The following is a 21,712-nucleotide window of genomic DNA, read 5'->3' as shown; positions in this document are numbered from 1 at the left end:
ATCATAGTCATCTTGACAACTATTTGTTGCATCATCCTCAACTGGTCTGTAACTGCAGGACTTTCTGGAAGAAGGTGAAATAGTTCAGTGACTACTGTCTTGTTAAAATTGAGACATGCTTCTGGCTGAGATAAAGATGGGAGTAGGGCCTTCTTGGAAAGCTTACCTCCTCCTCCTGTGAAGGATTCACTCTCTGCTCCATTTGTCTGTCCTGTTTCAGACTCGTCACTGTAACAACAACTCCTACACCTCATAGAGAATTGGTTGGCGCAGTTCATAAAATTCTTTCTCCTCCCTGTATGAATGCACCAACTCATCATAGCACTTCTAAAGACAATATTGAGTTAAGAGCTGGTTTAACTAAAACTGGGTTCTTAAAGTAGGTATTCATATCAGAAATACAAAAATGAAATATAGAATGTAAGAAATAAGATTAGGAGTCGACCATGTGACCCCCAAGCCGCCTCTGGTATTCAACACAATCATGGCTGATCAGCCTTAACTCCCTTTTTCCACCCACTTCCTGATCCTTGATTACCTGATAGAGATTTGAAGAATTATTTTCCCATGAGTCTGATATGTATGTAATAGCTACCCACCATTTAATATCACGTTTTGCCTTTAAAGAAAGTCAGTTAAATATCTGGTAAGGAACACTTCTGGGTTCTCATGTTAAATGTAAACAGAAACAATTCACTATCTGTGGAAAACTGTGGTTTCACGGAGTGCAGCTGGTAAAAGGTAATAAACAGTTACCTTCTTCCCCCAGAAACACTACATAGAAAATGCAGGCATATGCCTTCCCATAGAGAAAATATTCCCATCATGTTAATTCAACCAGCAAGAAAGGTGCCACTTGGATGACCTTTCTTTGGATATGTTCCTGACTGGCTGCTGAAGAGGTACATCTGAGTTGGCCTCTTGCCTGTTCCTGGATTCTGAGCTCAATGCGCAGTTCAAAAGCTTCATTTGGCAATTTGCTAGCAAAGACTTCAAAATAAAAGCATGCATTTGGACCATGCTTTCACATGCTCCACTGTGGCATGGTAGGAGTTGCAAGATTAATCCTCAGCCATAGGGACGACAATTTGCTTTTCTGCAGCACTTTTATTGTAGTCAGTAATCCTAAGGTGCTGCACAGGTACCACACTAGCCACATGATAGCGTAGAGCTAACAAGGAGGCAGTGTTTAAGGAGAATCTTGAAGGAGAAAAGTGGAGAGTTTTCAAAGAGAATACCAGAGTTTCGTACCCTGGCAACTGAAGTCATTGTCGGTAGTAGTGGGATGATTAAAATTAGGGGTACTTAAGAAGTCAAATTTGAAGGAGTGCAGAGCTAGTGGAAATTGTACAACTAGGAGAGGTTTAGCAAGACCATCAAGAGATTTCAAAATAAGGATGCAAATGTTATTGAGTACCATTTAATTGGAAGCAAACGTATGTTAGAAGACACAGGGATCATGAGGGAATGGAACTTGGGCCGGGTTTTCCAGCCATGGTGTGGCGGATGCACTTTAGGCGATATAATGGGCCAGCCAAAAGTCCTCTGACATTTGATGGACAAGAAGATCCTGGTGATGGGTGGGGCCAGAAAATCCTACCTCGGTGTGAGTAAGGACACAGGCAACAGAGGTTTGGATGATAAGTCCATGTAGGCTAGAACATGGGAGATTTGCTAGGAGTGTGTTGGCATAGTCATGGCTAGAGGTGGTGAACACAGTAAGAAGTCTCAACACCAGGTTAAAGTCCAACCAGTTTATTTGATAGTAAACCCACAAGCTTTTGGGGTTTGCCCCTTCATCAGGTGAGTGGAAAGGTGAAAGCAAAGAGTAGAGGTGGTGAAAGCATGGATCTGGGGTTCAGCAACAATTGAACTGAGGTGGGAGTGTAGTTGGGCAATGTTGCAGTGATGGAAATAGATGCTCTTAATGATGGTGCAGATCTATAGTTGAAATTACATCTCAGAGTACAGTACAACGGCAATATTGTGAATATTCTGGTTTATCCTTGAACAGTTGCCAAAGAGAAAGATGGTATTGGTGATTCAGGAATGGAGATTGTGATTTTTTTTATGTACAACTTTGTTAGTTCCAAACATATACTATATTGTATGATGACTAAAAATAGTGAACGAAATATGAAAGGCAAGCAGCATTAACAGGAAATATAATATTATTATAGATTACCTTTAGAAATTTAAATTATTTTTTTCAAATATTCACATGTTTCAGTGCAAGCCTGCATATTAATCCTATTATGTATCACTCACATCTGTATTTTATTCAGCAAAAGGTGGAACATCTGCATTAGTGCAAGGAGGATCCTCCTTACCATATCCAATGTGTAACATTCACACTAATGGAATATCAGAAGTGGCGATGGAAACATAGTGATTTTGTTAATGGACTAGGAATCTACGTGCCTGGGCTAATGATCCAGAGACACGAAGCTGAATTTTCTTGTGCAATGGAAATCCTTCAAAAAGCCCTTAAAGCAGAGTGGTGACCCCACTTTGGCAGCTTGTGGTACCCAGTTCTGCAGCTTGTCAGGGTCAGCCACTTAATTGACTGCAGCCAGGGTGACCATCCCTATTAGGGATGGCTTCCTATCCCCATTTTCCCTCACCATTTTATGGGCCTACTCCATCTTCCAGTATGTTCCCTGCAGGCTGGTTAAATTCAGCCCATGAATTCTAATCATTACAGCTGGGGAATTAATATTCATTTAATTAGTAAATCTGGGATAAAAAGCTAGTATCAATAATGTTGATCATGAAAATACAGTATTGCTATAAAAAATTGGTTCACTCAGGTCCTTTAGAAAATGAGATCTGCTTACGTGATATGGTATATTTGTGACTCCCGTTCCACAGCAATGTAATTGGCTCTTAATTGCCATCTAAAATGGACAAGTAAACCACTCAGTTGTATTAGGATGGGAATAAATACTAACCTTTGCCAGTGACACCTAAGTAATTGCTTATCTTATTCTCAGTCGCGAGTAATGATCAAAGGAAGTGCAGCTCTGAAAATCCGTGCCCTACTTTGTAATCCTAGCTCCAAACTGTGTTTCCTTCAATCATTGAATTTAATATACTAAAGCTGACAAAAAGAAGTAAGGTAGATCTCCCACAGAAAGGAAGAATGTTGCTCAGTAAGTTAGTCTTGATTACTTGTAGTCACCCTCAAATATTGTAAATGTCAAGTGTTATGGATTGTTAGAAATTTGGACAAAATTTTCAGCTGTGTTCAGAGAAGAAAACTAAAAAAGTGGAAATAAATGTTAAGAACAGTACAAGTAAAAATTAAATTAATTTTAAAGAATTCCAGCCTACCTCTTTGGCCAAGCTTTTCGCCACTTGTCTTTATGTCACGCAGTCTCAACATTTGTTGGAAGTATCTTGGAACATTTTTGCTACATTAAAGGTGCTTTATGAATGCATTTCTTATGTTTGGGAATGTTTTGCAGGACCAGAAGGCAAACAAAAAGGAATGTCTCCTAGGGGAAATTCTGATTTAATAATAAATTGTAGAGCATTGTGAATCTGGGGTGGGGGGAAAGGGTGGTGGGATCATACTTGTAAAGCTTTCATAAGACTTTTGACCTCATGTTGCTCTTGCAGAGAGCTGGTACAGTTATGATGGGCCAAACAGCTTCTTTCCTTTCTGTAATCCTTTTATGATTCTATGAAGGGAATGGGTGCTGTGGGGGTACATGATTCTACCCAGGAGATGTACTTCAGCTCCAGTATATGTATACATGAAACGTTAATCAAACCTTTCTGTCCTGAAAGAGGGGCAAGGTATAATTTACTATCACCGTCCTATTCTAAATCTTTATCCGTAACATGCCAGGTGACATTGGAAGAAAAACACCCTTGGAGGCTCTATCTGGGGATTTTAAAAAATATTGCAGAACTCTTTGTTTCATGGACCACACCTGGAGACCTTAGGACAGGTGTTCTGATTGTCACAGCTGGCACATAACTTCACCCATTCATCTACATTGCTCTTTGTGATTAATCAGCACAGATATCATTAATGCTTATTATGATGGTTCAGTGGTTATTTTACGGGATTGAGTTCAAGCTCCAAGATGACAATCTGAAAATTTGAATTTGGTTTCAAAAATCATAGAATGCAAAATTGAAATTGAAACAGTGATGTGAAGCTATTGGACTGCCGTAAAAGGAAAGTGCTTTTCTAATGTTTGCACTATCTGTAAATCGCGTCCAACATGGTTGATTCTGAACTCTACTCTGTTGATTGGAAAGGTACAGTGGCACTGTATCAGATTGTTAGACAGATCAAACGTTACAGAAAATGACTAAGAGTCAAAAAAAAGCATGTTGAGTGTTCTGGCTGTCCTCTGTCGGTAGGGCTGTTCACAGTATGATAGTAACATTCACGCAATACAAGAGAGAACATGGTTGATCCTGAACTATACTCTGTTGATTGGAAAGGTACAGTGGCACTGTATCAGATTGCTACTGACATGCCAAACAGGCAGCTATGGTTATAATAGTTCAGCACGTTGTTAGGACAGTTAAAGTTGGCCAGTAGATTTTGGCAGTGCCATTGATGTCCACATCAGAAATAGAATCCAGAGGCTTAGGCTCTTCAAAAAAGGCTTGAGTCCTTCTCACTTAGTTACAAATAACCTTATAAGAAATTGCCACAAAGCAGGGGCCTCCAAACTATGGCCCGCAGGCCAAATCTGGGCCGCATCCGGATCAGAGTTTGGAGGTCGCTGCTCTAAAGGGTGGGGTGATTTTAGCAGGGCAAGTAGCACAGAAATGACCAGTGCTGGTAAATTATGTTGTTGAAGCAGATTGACCTTCATCAGTACCCTTAAATTTGTTCACGGCATACACAAGCGTTATATAGCTTTTATATAATGTTATATAAATATAGTGTTAATTTGCAGTTTTGGAAAGCCAACAAGTCAACCTGCTGGGATAGGTCAAGGACATATGCGACTATTTACTCATGAACTGAGAACAGCCACATGTTGCTCCATCCTCCTTTGATGTACTTCAGATTTAACGCTTTCAGCCAAATGTGCAGCCAGCTAGGGGTTGTCACGTACTAATGCCATAGATTCACATAGTTATTTTTACAAAAAATGAGCCTTGTTGTAACAATAAACAGCAGGTTTATTTGGAAAGGAGGACTTTACAGTGCTGTGGGCAAAGCTCAGTAAGTGGAACTAATTAGATAGCTCTTTTAAAATGCTGGGCTGAAGGCTTCTTTAATTGTACACTTGTGCTGATGAATTGTATATTCTTATGTAGCTTGATAATTGAAAACTATAATCTATTACTTCCTCATGTCAATCCTCTTTATGTATTTAAGGTTGTCTGTTGCTTTGTTTCAGCCTGCCATGCTTCATGTGCAACCTGCACTGGCTCTTCTGTATATTGTGTTTCCTGTTCCAACCACTTTTCCTTGCACAAAGGTCAATGTCTCATAGCCTGCCCAGATGGATTTTACTCTGAGAATGGAACATGCCAAGGTATGTCGTAAACACAATTGTGAAATATAGTCTGACGCATTCTTACTCTTTGACAGGAGAGGCTTAAGTTGTACAATTACAAAAGCAGTTAATACCATCATTCGTCAGAATTTTTGTATATTATAGATTTAGTTGGCATCCCAGCTTATTGCTCAATATTGCTAAAGATTCTAAAAAAAATTATTGTTGACTTAATTTGGGTAATTTTAACTTCCAATGACAGATGGGTTGAACCCAAGTAACAAGTAAGTTTCAAACCTGACCCCAATGCGTTTGCATCTGGATTTAATGGAGGCAAGTAAGGGTGTCTGCCCCTAATCAAGAAGTTTGCATGCATCTATTTTTGTAGGCTTTTTACTTTGGACCAGGTTCCCAAGCGTCAGTTATGTTGACACATCAAGAAGGGCTAGATGAATAAAGTGGGTGCGCCACTTGTGGTTCAGGAGAAAAAGACCATTTTCACTAGGTCCAACAAGTTTACATACTTCCCTGTCCATAATAAGCTAACTATGACTGCAATCACCAACTCTCACCCATTACAGTCTCTCCCACAACCACAACTCTGCCCTGACCCCTTAATCCCAGCCGTGATCATCCCCATCTTGTGATCTTTCCCTCCTCTGTAGGGTGACACAGTAGCATAGTGTTGCTGCCTCACAATGCTAGGGACCCAGTTCAATTTCAGCCTCGGATGACTGTGTGAAGTTTGCACATTCTTTTCATTTCTGTGTGCATTTCCTCCAGGAGCTCCGGTTTCCTCACAAGAGGTTATTGCAGAAGGTCAGGGGACATGGAGTTGGGGGTAGGGTGTTAGCGTGGATAGAGGATTGGTTGTCAAATAGGAGGCAGAGAGTGGGGGTCAATGGGTGTTATTCGGATTGGCGGATGGTGACTAGTGGAGTGCCCCAGGGGTCGGTGCTGGGGCCTCAGCTATTTACCATTTATATAGATGATCTGGAGGAGGGAACCAAGTGTGTGGTGTCGAAATTTGCTGATGACACCAAGATTGGTGGAACGGCAAATTGCGCGGAGGGTGTGGAGAGTCTACAGAAGGATCTAGATAGGCTGGGCGAATGGGCCAGGAATTGGCAAATGGAATTTAATGTTGGCAAGTGTGAGGTGGTCCACTTTGGTAGGAATAATGGTAGGAAGGATTATTACTTACGTGGCGAAAAACTGCAGCAGGCGACGGTGCAGAGGGACCTCAGGGTCCTTGTGCATGAGTCGCAAAAACCCAGCTTGCAGGCGCAGCAGGTGGTCAGGAAGGTGAATGGGATGCTGGCCTTCATAGCGAGGGGGATTGAATATAAAAGTAGGGAGGTCTTGCTGCAGCTGTATAGGGCATTGGTGAGGCCGCAGCTGGAGTACTGCGTGCAGTTTTGGGCGCCGTACTTACGCAAGGATATTTTGGCCTTGGAGGGAGTGCAGAGGAGGTTTACTAGGCTGATGCCGGAGTTGAGGGGGTTGAGCTATGAGGAGAGGCTGAATAAACTAAGCTTGTACTCGTTAGAGTTTAGAAGAATGAGGGGAGATCTCATTGAGACATATAAGATGATGAATGGGATGTATAGGATAGAGGTGGAGAGACTCTTCCCACTCAGAAAGGACAGTAGGACTAGGGGGCACAGCCTCAAGATAAAGGGGGGACGGTTTAGAACGGAGTTGAGGAAGAACTTCTTCACTCAAAGGGTGGTGAATCTCTGGAATTCTCTGCCCGTTGAAGTGGTGGAGGCTACCTCGCTAAATATTTTTAAGACGCGGGTTGATGGGTTTTTGATAAGAGAGGGGATTAAGGGTTATGGGGAGAGGGCGTGAATGTGGAACTGAGCCACGACAGATCAGCCATGATCTTATTGAATGGTGGGGCAGGCTCGAAGGGCTAGATGGCCTACTCCTGCTCCTATTTCTTATGTTCTTATGTTCCTCCCACAGTCCAAAGATGTGCAGATTAGGTCAGGGGGATCAATAGGGTAAATCTGTGAGATTACAGGGATAGGGCCTGAGTAGGATTGTTGTGGGAGCAGGCTCGATGGGCAGAATGGCCTCCTGCATTGTAGGGATTCTAAAATATATGATTGCTCTCCTCTCTGGTTGTGATTGTGTGCTACAAGCTTTTCTACCTATCAATCTGGTTGGCTGCTTAATTTACTCCAGTAATTCATGTGCGTGGACTGAAACAGCCATTATCATAATGGTGCTATCATCTGAGGGATTTCAATTGAAACTGATGTCAAAACCATTTTGCAGTGAGCTGCATCATAGACCAATCCAGCTTCAGTTGTAAAAATGAACACTTCATGCTGTGTTACTTACAAGCACAATTCCTTGAAGTAAAAAACAGCATGTGCCAAATGTTACAGAAAATGACTGAGAGTCAAAAAAAAAGCATACTGAGTGTTCTGGCAGTCCTCTGTAGGTAGGGCTGATCACAATATGATAGTAACATTCACGCAACATAACAGAGAAGCCAACCATCTCCCCATGACATTCATCAGCATTGCCACTGCTGAATTCTCCCACCATCAACATCTTAGGGGTTACCATTGACCAAAGATTTAACTGTGGATTTCCTCTTGGTGATCTAGTTTCCTTTCACTGTGTGAAAGACGTGCTGTTTAGGTCACTGGCCATGTTAAATTTCCCTCAGTGTACCTGAACAGGCGCCGGAGTGTGGGGACTAAGGGATTTTCACCGCAACTTCATTGTAGTGTCAATGTAAGCCTTCTTGTGACCAATAAATTAACTTTATATAGATACTGTGGCTAAAGGAACAGGTCAGAAGCTGGAAATTCTGTAGAGAGCAACTCCTGTCCTGGCTCCCCAAAGACCACCGCCATCTGCAAGGCACAATTGAGAAGTAGCTATTCACTTCCTCCACCACTGATGCACTGTGGCAGCAATTGCACCTGTTCAGGTACATGGAGGGAGAATTTAGCATGGCAAATCACCTAATCAGCACATCTTTCGGACTCTGGGAGGAAATCAGAGCCTCCAAAGGAAACCCGTGCAGATTCCAACAGTGACCCAGCTGAGAATTGAACCCGGGTCCCTGGCGGTGTGAAACAGCAGTGCTAACTGCTGTGCCACCATGCCACCCACACACTGCAAAAGAAAATATACTGCAGCAACACACCAATCCTTAAAAACCCATGACCTCTCCCATTTAGAAAGACAAAGGCAGCAGGTGCATGGGAACACCAGCAGCTGCATGTTTCTTTCCAAGCTGGACACAATCCTGACTTGGAACTATATTGCACTTCCTTCACCAGATCAAAATCTTCTTATTCTTTCATCGATTGTGGGCATTATTGGCAAGGCCAGCTTTTGTTGCCCATCCTTAATTTCCCTTGAATGAAGTGGCTTTCTGGGCCATTTTGGAGGGTAATTATAAATCAACTGCATTGCTGTGGAACTGGAGTCACATGTAGGCCAGATTGGGTAAAGATGGCAGATTTCTTTCCCATCAGGATATTAGACGTTAAAGAACTATGATAGTTTACTGGTCACAATTCAAAAGACTAGCTGTCAAATCCAGATATTATTAATTGAATAAGCCGCTATGGTGGGATTTGAACCTCTGTCCGCAGAGTATTAGTCTTGACATCTAGATTACTAGTCCAGTGACATTAAAACAATGCCACCATTTCCCTATAGTTGGTGTACCTACACAGATGGACTGCAGTAGTTCAGGAAGATGGCTCATCTCCACTTAAAGGCAGTTTTATGGGTGAGCAAAAAATGCTGGCCTTGCTAGAGATGTTCATACCCCATGGAAGAATTAAAAAAATTATTGGATGCCCAATGCAGTTACAAGTTTAATATATGGCAGCTAAGGCTGCAGTGTTCCATTGCAATGGCTTGAAATATTAGAATGAAATAGCTTAATTCACAGAAACTGAGATTTGAACTCAATGTGGGGTATTTCATTGTAATTTTTTGAAGGTGATTATGAAAGGTGACTTACATAGTGTTTCTTGGTTTGAATTCTGCAATACAAGTTTTCATCTCTGATTAGTTGTACAGCACTATCTTCCACCGGATTAATAAGTGGTAGCCTTGTACTGCATTAACCTTGAAGCACTTCAATATCTTAGCAACTGGTTTTATTAGGAGCATGATTTCATAGCATGCAAATATTCAAATTGGATTTTTTTAGAATCATGTATAATATATTTTTAAAGCACGGCAGCTTTAGTTAAAGGAATACTAATGAGATATGAGTCAGCTAACGTTCATTTCCAACTGATATCATTTTCCTTTACAAGATGCAATTCTGTAATCAGTGGCCTCAATTTAGGATTCCTCAGTAAGGCATTCAGAGTCTGAACCAGGAATATGGGCTGAATTTTAACTGGCAGCTGGGGCAGGTTTGGATGTGGGCCAGATGTACAATCCCCAGAATATGTTGGCATTTCAGATATCCAACGTGATCTTGTTCACTCCTATTTTTGTAAGAAGTGATGTATGTAGGAAACCCTATTGATTCTAATTTTAATATATAAAGAGTCATATAATGCAGACTCTAACCTACCATTCCAGCTTTAACATGTCTGCACAGGTTTCCTAAGCTGTGTAAAACTTGGCAGGATCAACAAGGTCAGGGCACAATGTGGATTCTTTACTTTGTGAAATTGAAAGGCTGGACTACTTTAAAGAATGAAACTGTTGAGCTGCCTCCTTGCCTGAATGAAAGGCTTGTGCTCAAAAGACCTGCTCTGTAAATATTCTTTCACATTTCAGCAGTGATTTTGAACTTATAGAAAGCCATTTCTCCTATCTTGGACTTTGTCTATTTTGATCTGCACTTCCCTGCTGTCAGCCTTCACTGTAGTGTGGGAAAAATTTATGCAGCCCTACCTTGGACCTTTGGTAAAGGTCAAGGAGCAGCACCACAGCTGTCTTCTCTGCAGACTCTCCACAGGCAGCAGAGATGGACACACAAATCCAGTTTGAAGGAGGCAACACCTCCAGTGCCGGGTCTTGCACAAAGTGTTGAATCTTCTTGTCAAACCTGAGAAAGAATGCATTTCAGACAGGCTGCTGCTGGCATCTGTACCTTTCTGGAATAAGGTTTACTTCCCAGTTAACTTTTTGGGCACACAATGCCAACAACTGTCAAAATCCCCACAGTCCTGAATTTCTTTGCTTCCTGCTCCTTCCAGGAATCTGATGTCCACAAGTACATTTGTTACAGAGTCATGAAGGTTTATAGCATGGAAGTAGGCCCATTGGCCCAAGTTGTCTATGCCGCCCAGTTTTTACCATTAAGCTAGTCCCAATTTGGCCCATATCCCTCTATACCAATCCTACCCATGCAACTGTGTAAATGCTTTTTAAAATACAAAATTGTATCCCCCCCGCCCCCCTCCCATCTACTACTACCTCTGACAGCTAGTTTCAGACACTTACCATCCTCTGTGTGAACAAATTGCCCCTCTGGACCCTTTTGTATCTCTCCCCTCTCACCTTAAAACTATGCCCTCTAGTTTTAGACTCCCCTACCTTCAGGAAAGGATGTTGACTATCTACTTCATCTATGTCCCTCATTACTTTATAGTCTTTGATAAGACCGCCTTTAAGCCTCCTACGGTCCAGGGGAAAAAAGGTCCCAGTCTATCCAACCTCATCTTTTTATTCAAATCATTCACATTTTTAGGTGTCCAGATCACCAACAACCTGTCCTGGTCTCCCTGTACTGATGCTAAATTTAAGAAAACCCACCAACGCCTCTACTTCCTCAGAAGACTAAGGAAATTTGGCATATCAGCTATGATTCTCACCAACTTCTACAGAAATACCATAGAATATTGTATTACAGATTGGTGTGGCTCCTGCTCTGCCCAAGTCCACAACAAATTCCAAAAGCTCATGAATGTAGTCCAATCCATCACACAAATCAGCTTCCCGCCCATTGACACTGTCTACACTTCCTGCTGCCTCAGCAAAGCAGCCAGCATAATTAAGGACCCCATGCTACCGGACATTCTCTCTTCTGCCTTCTTCCATTGGGAAAAAGATACGAAAGTCTGAGTCATGTACCAACTGACTCAAGAACAGCTTCTTCCCTGCTGCCATCAGACTTTTGAATGGACCTATTTGGCATTACGTTGATTTTTCCCTACACCCAAGCTATGACTGTAAGACTACATTCTGCTGTCTCTTGTTTCCTTCTCCATGAATGGTATGCTTTGTATAGTGAGCAAGAAACAATACTTTTCACTATATGCTAATACATGTGACAGTAAGAAATCAAATCAAATCATCAAAGGCCAGTGGTATCCTAGTAAATCTTTTGTGCATTCTTTCTAGTTTAATAGTATCCTTTCTATAATAGGGTGAACAGAACTGTTCACAGTATTCCAAGCGTAGCCTTACCAACGTCTTGTACAACTTAAATAATACGTCCCAACTCTTATATTCAGTGTTCTGACCGATGAAACCAAGCATGCCAAATGCCTTCTTCACCACCTTGTCCACTTGTGACTCCACCTTCAAGGAGCTATGAACCTGTACCCCTAGTTCTCTTTGTTCTATAACTCTCCACAATACTCTACCATTAACTGAGTAAATCCTACCCTCGTTTGATCTACCAAAATACATCACCTCACATTTATTTAAATTAAATTCCACCTGCCGTTCAGCAGCCCAGTGGCCCAACTGATCAAGATCCCATTGCAATCCTAGATAACTTTCTTCACTGTCCACTATGCCACCAATCTTGGTGTCATCTGCAAACGTACTAACCATGCCCCCTTAGTTCTCATCCAAATCATTAATATAAATGACAAATAACAGTGGACCCAGCACTGATCCCTGAGGCACACCACTGATCACAGGCCTCCAGTTTGTAAAATAACCCTCTACAACCATCCTATGTGTTCGGTCGTCAGACCAATTTTGTATCCAATTGGCTACCTCGTCCTGAATCCCATGAGATTTAACTTTATGCAAAAACCTAGCATGTGGTACCTTGTCAAAGGTCTTGCTAAAGTCCGTGTAGGCAACATCAACTGCGCTGCCCTCACCTATGTTCTTGGTTACCCCTTCATAAAACTCTACTCCAGCACCCTTTATACTCTTTAATGGATCCAATTGATCCCAGCTGCCTATGCATGTCATGTGCTTCCTTCTCCTTCTTGACCAGTGTCTCACTATCCCTAGTCATCCAGTGTTCCCTACTTCTGCCAGTCTTGCCCTTACCCTGAATGTGCTCACTCTGAGTGTGCTTACCTTGAACACTGGTCAACACAATTTTGAAAGCCTCCTAGTTACTAGCATCCCTTTGCCTGCCAACAAGCTCCCACAGTCAACTTTTGAAAGATCCTGTCTAATACCATCAAAATTGGCCTTGTCCCAATTTAGAATTTTAACTTTTGGGTCAGACCTATTATTCGCCATAGCTGTCTTAAAACTAATAGATGTATGGTCACTGGTTCTAAAGTGATCCCTCACTAACATTTCTGTCATCCGCCCTTCCTTATTTCCCAAGAGGAGGTCAAGTTTTGCCCCATCTCGTGTCAGGCCATCCACATACTGAATGAAATATTCCTCCTGAATACACTCAACAAATTTCTCTCTATCCAAGCCCTAATACTATGGCTGTCCCAGTCAATGTTGTGAAAGTTAGAATACCCTACTATTTCCATCGTATTTTTCTTGGAGCTATCTGTAATCTCCTTACATATTTGCTTCTCAATTTCCCAATGATTATTTGGAAGTCTATAGTACAATCCTATCAAATAATCTTCCCCTTCCTATTTCTCAGTTCTACCCATATAAACTCAGTGGGCAAACCGTCAGAAATATCACCCCTCAGTACTGCCGTGATGTTCTTCCTTATCAAGAACGCAACTCCCCTTCCTCCCTTACCTCCTGTTCTATTTTACCAATAGCACCTCTACCTTGGAACATTGAGCTGCCAGTCCTGTCCCTCCCTTAGCCATGTTTCAATAATACTAAAATATCCCAATGCCATTTACCCATCCATGTCCTGAGTTCATCTGCCTTGCCCGTCAGGCCTGTTGCATTGAAATAAATGCAGCTTAATCTCGACTTCTCTTGCTGCCTGCCCTGCTCTTGCCCGACCTGTCTAACACTAGGATTGCTGACACTGCCTTTACCATTTAACTTCTCTTTAACTTCAGTGCTGTCCTCAACCTAATCTGCAGTTTAAACTAACACCATACCCCCTTTAAGGGATTAGATGCTGTATTTGCTAAGGCTGCAATTTTACCTCCAGTTTGCTGCTGATAAGGCTACTCAGAACCAGATTGGTTGTCGCCGTTGCTGCAGTGGCTGATTTCCCACAGGTATAGGGAGTCATAGACTGCACACATGTGGCAATCAAGATGCCATCAGATTAATCATGAATATTTATCAATCAAAGAGGATTCCATTCCATCAATGTTTGGCCGATATGTAATCTTCAGAAGCTTTTCATGCACGTCTATGCAAAATATTCAGGAAGGTGCTGTAATGCCTTCATCTTGCGCCAGTCACATCTCTCATAAGCTTTTGCATCCCCAAACAGAGTGTGCTGATGGTTCATTGGACATGAGAGTTGCCCTCTAAGGAGGTGGAGCTCTGGTGAAGAGCCCACCAGTGACGCAGCAGAAAAGTATAACCTGAGCCACATGACCAAGAGCAAACATTGGGTTACTGAAGATACGATTCAGGCACCCGGACAGATCCGGCGGTACCTGTCAGTACGTACTGGTATGAGTGTCCTGTGGTCTGTTGTGCCCAGCACAACATTTTGCTACAGAGAGGAATTGAGCTACAAGAGGAGGAAGGTGCTGATGGCTCAGCATTCTTTTGGGAGGTAGAGATGAAGGAAAAGGAGGAAGAAGTGCTTGCAGCCACTTACCTGGATACCAGAGGAGCCTGTGATGGACTCATACAGGTTTCAGATAACCTGAAGTGTGTGAATCAATATGGCACTTCAATGCTAACTCTACTGCACATCCTCCCCATCCCCAAAACCCTGACAAAAATCATCCCCACAATTAAAAATCCCTCCTTTTAATTCATACCTTTTGCTTATCTTCCATTCTGGTCATTCCATTCTTCTCAATGCTAATGTCCATTTGAAATGTCGAAGGCAACAATGAAGATGACTTGACAATGGAGACTTGAACTAATATCCTGGATTCGTTAGAAGTTCATATGCAGTACAAAATTGACATTGTTATAAATACCCAGGTAAACTCCTCTTCCACTTTTCGCTGCATTAAACAGCCAAGGAAAAGCTGATTTCTTTGTGAGACCCACTGCTGGCTACCTGTCCCTCCACTACAAGTGGGTTAGATTCATGAATGTTCTGCCTCACAAAGTTGAAAGTATAAATTAATTTGTATATGAATTGGTAAGTGAGAGACACCGGAAAAGAAAAGTGTTTTTTTTATTTTTTAAACATTTTCAACATGACCTAGCAGTTGAAATCATAAGGCTGCAAATAAAAGTTGTTTGGGATAGTGGCACAGCACGGTGGCACAGTGGTTAGCACTGCTGCTCACAGCATCAGGGACCTGGGTTCGATTCCTGGCTTGGGCCACTCTCTGTGTGGTGTTTGCACATTTTCCGTGTCTGCGTGGGTTTCCTCCGGGTGCTCCAATTTCCTCCCACAGTCCAAAAATGTTCGGGTTAGGTTGATTGGCCATGCTAAATTGATCCTAGTGTCCAGGAGATTAGCAAGGTAGATGCGTGGGGTTACGGGAATAGGGCCTGGATGGGATTGTGGTTTGTGGAGACTCGATGGGTTAAATGGCCTCCTTCTGCACTGGAGGATTCTGTGATTCTGTAGTAATTGTTCATTATCATGCCATTGTAAATTCACTTACTCTTGAATGCACACTTTATGGCGTCTTCAGTGAGGCACCAGTGAGCAAGTATCCTAAGTTCACACCGTTGCATGCCTTGCAATGCTAAACCTATTGGCATGAATTTTTACAATGCATTTGTGAAGGAGCTGGGTATCTCTGACAACAACTTCTGGTTTTCTACTCTAAAGTGCACATGTGTGGACAATGAAAGTTTCTTTATGATTTCCTCCATAGGATCAGAGAATATTGTTTTCCTCAATACTAATTACTATACTAATACGAAAGAATACTTGGACCAATATACTAATTTTAAAAATATGCATTGTTAGCAGTAAAAAAAATGGAGTCTAAAGTTTAATTTTATTCAAATTCTAATTATTTTGATTAAACCAAGGCAAACATTTAAATTTTAGATTGCCATAAGTTCTTGCTAGATTTCGCCTTGAGATGTTTAGTGGTCATGAGCACTACATAAGCGCAAGTCTCCCTTCGCTTTGAATTGCTGGTAGCCATCTGATGCAACTGATCAACTTGCTGGACTCTACAGAGGACAATTTGGTGTAGGACCGGACTAATCTCTCAGCCAGCCAGACAAGGGTGGCAGATTTCCTTCTGTAGAAGATATCAGTGAACCAGTTAGGGTTTAACAATGTTAGTAGTATCAGGTTTTTGTTTCCAGATTTTTTTTGAACTAAACCCAGTTTTTCGAACTGTCATGGTCGGCATTGAACTCCCAATACTCTGGGTTATTCATCCAGACCTCTAGTGGCCAGTCCAACAGCGTGATCAATGTGCTGCTGAACCTGGCACAACCTCAGGCTTGCTGTGTTATCTTTGTCCTGGATGCTGGATAGCAGCCCGGCTGAGTGGCCTGTCAAAATTGTTTTTTGGGCAGGAGGAAAAGCTGATCTCCACCATTTGCTTTTATAAATGATGAGCTGAAAATGAGAATTGCAGGTGCAATCCTTGACCGTTATCTGTCAATAGGAGAACTTGATGAAGCAGCATTGTGTTAGTTGTATAAAAATAATTGAAGTTTTAAACACCTTCATTGTTACTTTATCCTTTCTAAGGTTGTAGCCATCCTTGCCGTGCCTGTGTAGGCCCCAAGCAGTCAGACTGTACTAGTTGCCTCAAACTGGAGGAAGTTATTCAGATTCATCAGGATGGCCATGGAATACTATATGGACAGTGTGTGACTGATTGCAAACCACATTTCTACATTAACAGTGAGAAAGTATGCACAGGTAAGTGCATCATGGCAGATAAAATGCTCTTAGTTGATTCAGTTAGATTTGAGGACATATTGATACTTAATATTATCATATTTGACAGTACAGTTTTGAAATGTTTCTGCTATACGGGGATTTTTTTTATTTTTAAATTACAGAAGATATTACTATTTAATAGTTTCATATACGTGAAATATTCAATGCCTGTGACTAGCTTCTTGACACAGGAGGATTTTCTGCTGCGCTTCACAAAAGTTAATGACTTGTCAAAAAATTACTCAACAACAATTCGCCCCTCAAAGAATGAAGATATACAATCAGTTTTCAGGGACATAAGAGAGCCTTCGTCGCACGCCTGTTTCACTCAGTAGTAGTTTTGGTGTAACGTAATACATCCTAACTATGTATTGGTATCACAGTTAATGTTAATTATTGATGAAAAAAAAACTAATGGCAGATGTTGAAAGCTGGCTTCTTTGAATTTTGCAAGGTCACATATACACAAAAATGTATTATCTCACGTAGCCCTGTACACAATTCCAACCAATCTCCTGTGATAACCATTCTCTGCCCCCCCACTCCCCTTCCCAAATAGCATCCCTTAAAGGTCAGACACTTTTACATTGGACTGATGGTAATTACCGAGCTTTGACAGAAAGTTAAAATCAATCACAGCAGCTAGAAATTTAGAATCAATATTTCTTTACTGGATATTCCACACAACAAACATTAAATATAAATACTAACATTACTTTTAAACATTTAATTACTTTTATGTGAATAAAATGTTTTTATTATATACTCACAAATCTTGGTTATAGTCAGTATTAATTCTTAGTTTAAAATTTGGGGTTTGTACTTAATGTTTTTCTTTGCTCTGTGACTTTTTGTTTAATTATTCTGAAAGTGAGAACAATACAAGCAATTTTTCCATACTCCTTCAATAATCTGTGTGATATCTGTGACTGGGCTTCACTGTTGATGACCCCATAATGGAAGGTGTCATCAACAGTGCTATCAAGCAGCACCGGCTCAACAATAACCTGTTCAGAGACACCCAGTTTGGGTTTCGTCAGGGTCACTCAGCTCCTGACCTCATTACAGCCTTAGTTAAAACATGGATGAAAGAGTTGAATTCCAGAGGTGAGGTGAGAGTGACAGCCCTTGAAAACAACGGCTGCATTTGACTGAGTGTAGCATCACGGAGCCCTTGCAAAACTGAAATCAAGGGATATCAAGGGGAAAATTCTCCGCTACTTGGAGTCATATAGGACTGGTATACAGGAAGATGGTTGTGGAGGATCAGTCATCTTAGTTCCAGGACAGCTCTGCAAGAGTCCCTCTGGATGGTGTCTGATGCCCAGGTGTCTTCAATGACCTTCCTTCCACCATAAGGTTAGAAGTGGGGATGTTCAGCACCATTCACGATTGCTCAGATACTGAAGCAGTCCATGTTCAATTGCAACAAGATCTGGGCAATATCCAAGCTTGGGCTGACAAGTGGCAAGTAACATTCGCACCATGGAAATCCGGACAATGACCTTCACCAATAAGAGACATTCTGACCACTGCCCCTTGACATTTAGTGGTGTTGCTATCATAGAATTCCCCACTGTCAACATCCTTGCGATTACCATTGACCAGAAACTCAACTGGACTCACCACATAAACACAGTGGCTACAGGAGCAGGTCAGAGGCTAGGAATACTGCGGTGAGTAATTCACCTTTTGATTTCCCAAAGCCTATCCACTACAAAGCACAAGCCAGGAGTGTGATGGAATACTCCCCATTTGCCTGGATGGATGCAGCTCCAACAATACTCAAGAAGCTTGACACCATCCAGGACAAAGCAGTCAGCTTGACTGGCACCACATCTACAAACACCCACTCTCTCCAAACCAACACTCAGTAGCGGCAGTGCATACAATCTACATGATGCACTGCAGCAATTCACCAAAGATCCTTAAATGGTGCCTCTCAAACCCACAACCACTTCCATCTAGAAGGACAAGGACAGCAGATACATTGGAACACCACGACCTGCAAATTCCCCTCCAAGCCACTCACTGTCCTGACTTAGAAATAAATTGGCATTCCTTCACAGTTGCTGGGTCAAGATCCTGGGATTCCCCTGCTAATGGCATTGTGGGTCAACCCATAGCAATGCAGAAAGGGGCTTATCACCACCACTTCAAGGGCAATTAAGGGTGAGCAATAAATGCTGGTCAGCCAGCGACGCCCATGTTCCATGAATGAATTTTAAAAACTGTCACCGTTATCCAGAACTGCTTTCCTAGACCCTTAGACTTCAAAATCGTGCTTCAAGAGCATTTTGGGCCCTTCCTCATCTTGCTGTCCACTCGTGCAATCCATCCAAACCAGTTCTCTTTCTGCACCTAATGGTGCATTAAGGCAGACTTTTGTCTGTCTCCGTAAGCTAATAATTCCCAGAACAAGTTGCAAGCCTGTCGCCAGATGTCTATAACTTGAGAGGTGCCAGTCTACATCAGGCATGGCCAATCAGGAGACTCTCCTGCTCTTGCATCCTGCCATTAGCATGTTGGAAAGATTTCGCAGGTTGATGCTCAACCTGATTAGGCCACATTATGAATGCAGGTTCCTTGATCATCAATTCCTGGGGTGGGATTCAAAACTGGAGTTTCTGGCTCAGAAGCAAGGATGCTATCCATTGCACCACAAAGCTTCCACACTCCTGCAAAGCTCATTGGGATGTTCACTGCACTAAAAGGAGCTATCTAGATAATACATGTTATCTGCATTTCTTATGTCCCTGACTTTCACTTAATGCTGCAAAATCTTAGCAGGTCTGACAACATCTGTAGACAGAGAATAGAGCTAACGTTTCGAGTTTAGATGACCCTTTGTCAGAGCTCTCCCCATTCTCTCCCCATAGATGCTGTCAGACCTATTGAGGTTTTCCAGCATTTTCTGATTTTGTCTCAGATTCCAGCTTCTGCAGTATTTTGCCTTCACCATGTATGTTGCATTATATATAAAATCTGGATCACAGCCATTAACTTTCATAGAATTTGACTTTGATTTATATGCACCAGACATCAGACTGACGATTCCTTGTGAGGGAAAGAATACACTGTTGTTTACTTACATTGCTTCATACTGTGAAAGGCCCCTGGAGTAGAGCAGTGGATCAGTTCTCAAGCCCATTTGACTCTCATTGAAGCCAATGAAGTCTCAGTGGGATGAAAGCAAACTATCCTGTGTTACTGAAAAGTCTCTGGAAAAAAGACATCCAGCTTGTTGGCCTCCATGATAGTGTCAGCAACGTGATAGATCAGGGGTTTTTACCCAAGGTGCCATGCATAGCTTTTTGAGAATTGGAGGGAGTAGAGTCATAGAGGGTTACAGCATGGAAACAGGCCCTTCAGCCCAACTTGTCCATGTCGCCCTTTTTTTTGAAACCTCTAAGCTAATCCAAGTTGCCCGCATTTGGCCCATATCCCTCTATATCTATCACACCTATGTAACTACCTAAATGCTTTTTAAAAGATAACATTGTACCCGTCTCTACTACTAGTTCTGGCAGCTTCTTCCAGACACTCCACCCTCTGTGTAAAAAAAATTGTCTCTCTGGACACTTTTGTATCTCTTCCCTCTCACCTCAAACCTATGCCCTCTAGTTTTAGACTCCCCTATCTTTGGGAAAAGATATTGACCATCTACCTTGTCTATGCCCCTCATTATTTTATAGACCTCTATAAGCTCACTTCTCAGCCTCCTACACTCCAGAGAAAAAAGTCCCAGTCTATTCAGCCTCTCCTTATAACTCAATCCATCAAGTCCCAGTAGCATCCTAGTAAATCTTTTCTGCATTCTTTCTAGTTTAATAATATCCTTTCTATAATAGGGTGACCAGAATTGCACACAGTATTCCAAGTGTGGCCTTAACAATATCTTGTACAACTTCAAAAAGATTCCTAACTCCTGTATTCAATGTTCTGACCGATGAAACCAAGCATGCTAAATGCCTTCTCTCCTGTGATTCCACTTTCAAGGAGCAATGAACATGTATCCCTAGATCATTTTGTTCTGTAACCCTATCCAATGCCTCACCATTAACTGAGTAAGTCCTGCCCTGGTTCAGTCTAACAAAATGTGTCACCTCGCGTTTGTCTAAATTAAACTCCATCTGCCATTCATCAGTCCACTGACCCAATTGATCAAGATCCCGTTGCAATTGGAGACAACTTTTTTCACTGTCTACTATGCCACCAATCTTGGTGTCAGCTGCAAACTTACTAACTATGCCCCCTATATTTTCATCCAAATCATTAATATAAATGACAAATAAGAGTGGGTCCAGCACTGATCCCTGAGGCACACCGCTGGTCACACGCCTCCAGTTTGAAAAACAACTCTCTACAACCACTCTCTGGCTTCTCTCAAGAAGCCAATTTTGTATCCATTTAGATACCTCACCCTGTCTCCTGTGAGATTTAACTTTATGCAACAACCTACCATGTGGTACCTTGTCAAAGGCCTTGCTAAAGTCCATGTAGATAACATCAACTGCACTAACCTCATCTACTTTCTTGGTTACCCCTTCAAAATACTTAATTAAATTTGTGAGACGTGATTTTCCACTCACAAAGCCATGCTGACTATCCCTGATCAGACCTTGCATCTCTAAATGCCTGTAGATCGTATCTCTCAAACAACTTACCCACCACAGATGTGGGGTTCGCTGGCCTGTAGTTCCCAGGCTTTTCTCTGCAGCCCTTTTTAAACAAAAGCACAACATTTGTCACTCTCCAATCTTCAGGCACCTCACTGTGACTATCAATGATTCAAATATCTCGACTAGGGGACACGCAATTTTCTCCCTAGCCTCCCACAATGTCCTGGGATATACAATCAGGTCCTGGGGATTTATCTACCTTGATGCACTTTAAGACTTCCAGCGCCACCTCCTCTGTAATATGTACACTCCTCAAGACATCACTTTTTATTTCCCCAAGTTTCCTAACATCCATGCTTTTCTGAACAGTAAATATTGATGAGAAATATTCATTTAGGATTTCACCCATCTCTTGTGGATGCACTCATAGATGACCTTGTTGATCCATAAGAGGCACTACTCTCTCCTTTGTTACTGTTTTGCCCATT

At 41.9% G+C, this 21,712-nt stretch overlaps 1 protein-coding gene across 2 annotated transcripts in view; it reads left to right on the top strand.

Moving 5' to 3' along the window:
- The window catches only part of fras1 (Fraser extracellular matrix complex subunit 1), a 473,019-nt gene that overhangs the window by 235,658 nt on the left and 215,649 nt on the right, over positions 1-21,712 (top strand). For both annotated transcript variants that reach the window (XM_080191292.1, XM_080191285.1), the window contains exons 17-18: positions 5,376-5,513; positions 16,408-16,581. In XM_080191292.1, the coding sequence (XP_080047418.1) occupies positions 5,376-5,513; positions 16,408-16,581 (312 nt within the window). The remainder of the gene's footprint in view (positions 1-5,375; positions 5,514-16,407; positions 16,582-21,712) is intronic.

This window comes from Carcharhinus amblyrhynchos, chromosome 1 (genome assembly GCF_965287045.1).
Source record: "Carcharhinus amblyrhynchos chromosome 1, sCarAmb.v2.hapA, whole genome shotgun sequence".
In the NCBI taxonomy this organism is placed as follows: Eukaryota; Metazoa; Chordata; class Chondrichthyes; order Carcharhiniformes; family Carcharhinidae; genus Carcharhinus; species Carcharhinus amblyrhynchos.
This window is presented reverse-complemented; position numbering and strand designations above follow the sequence as displayed.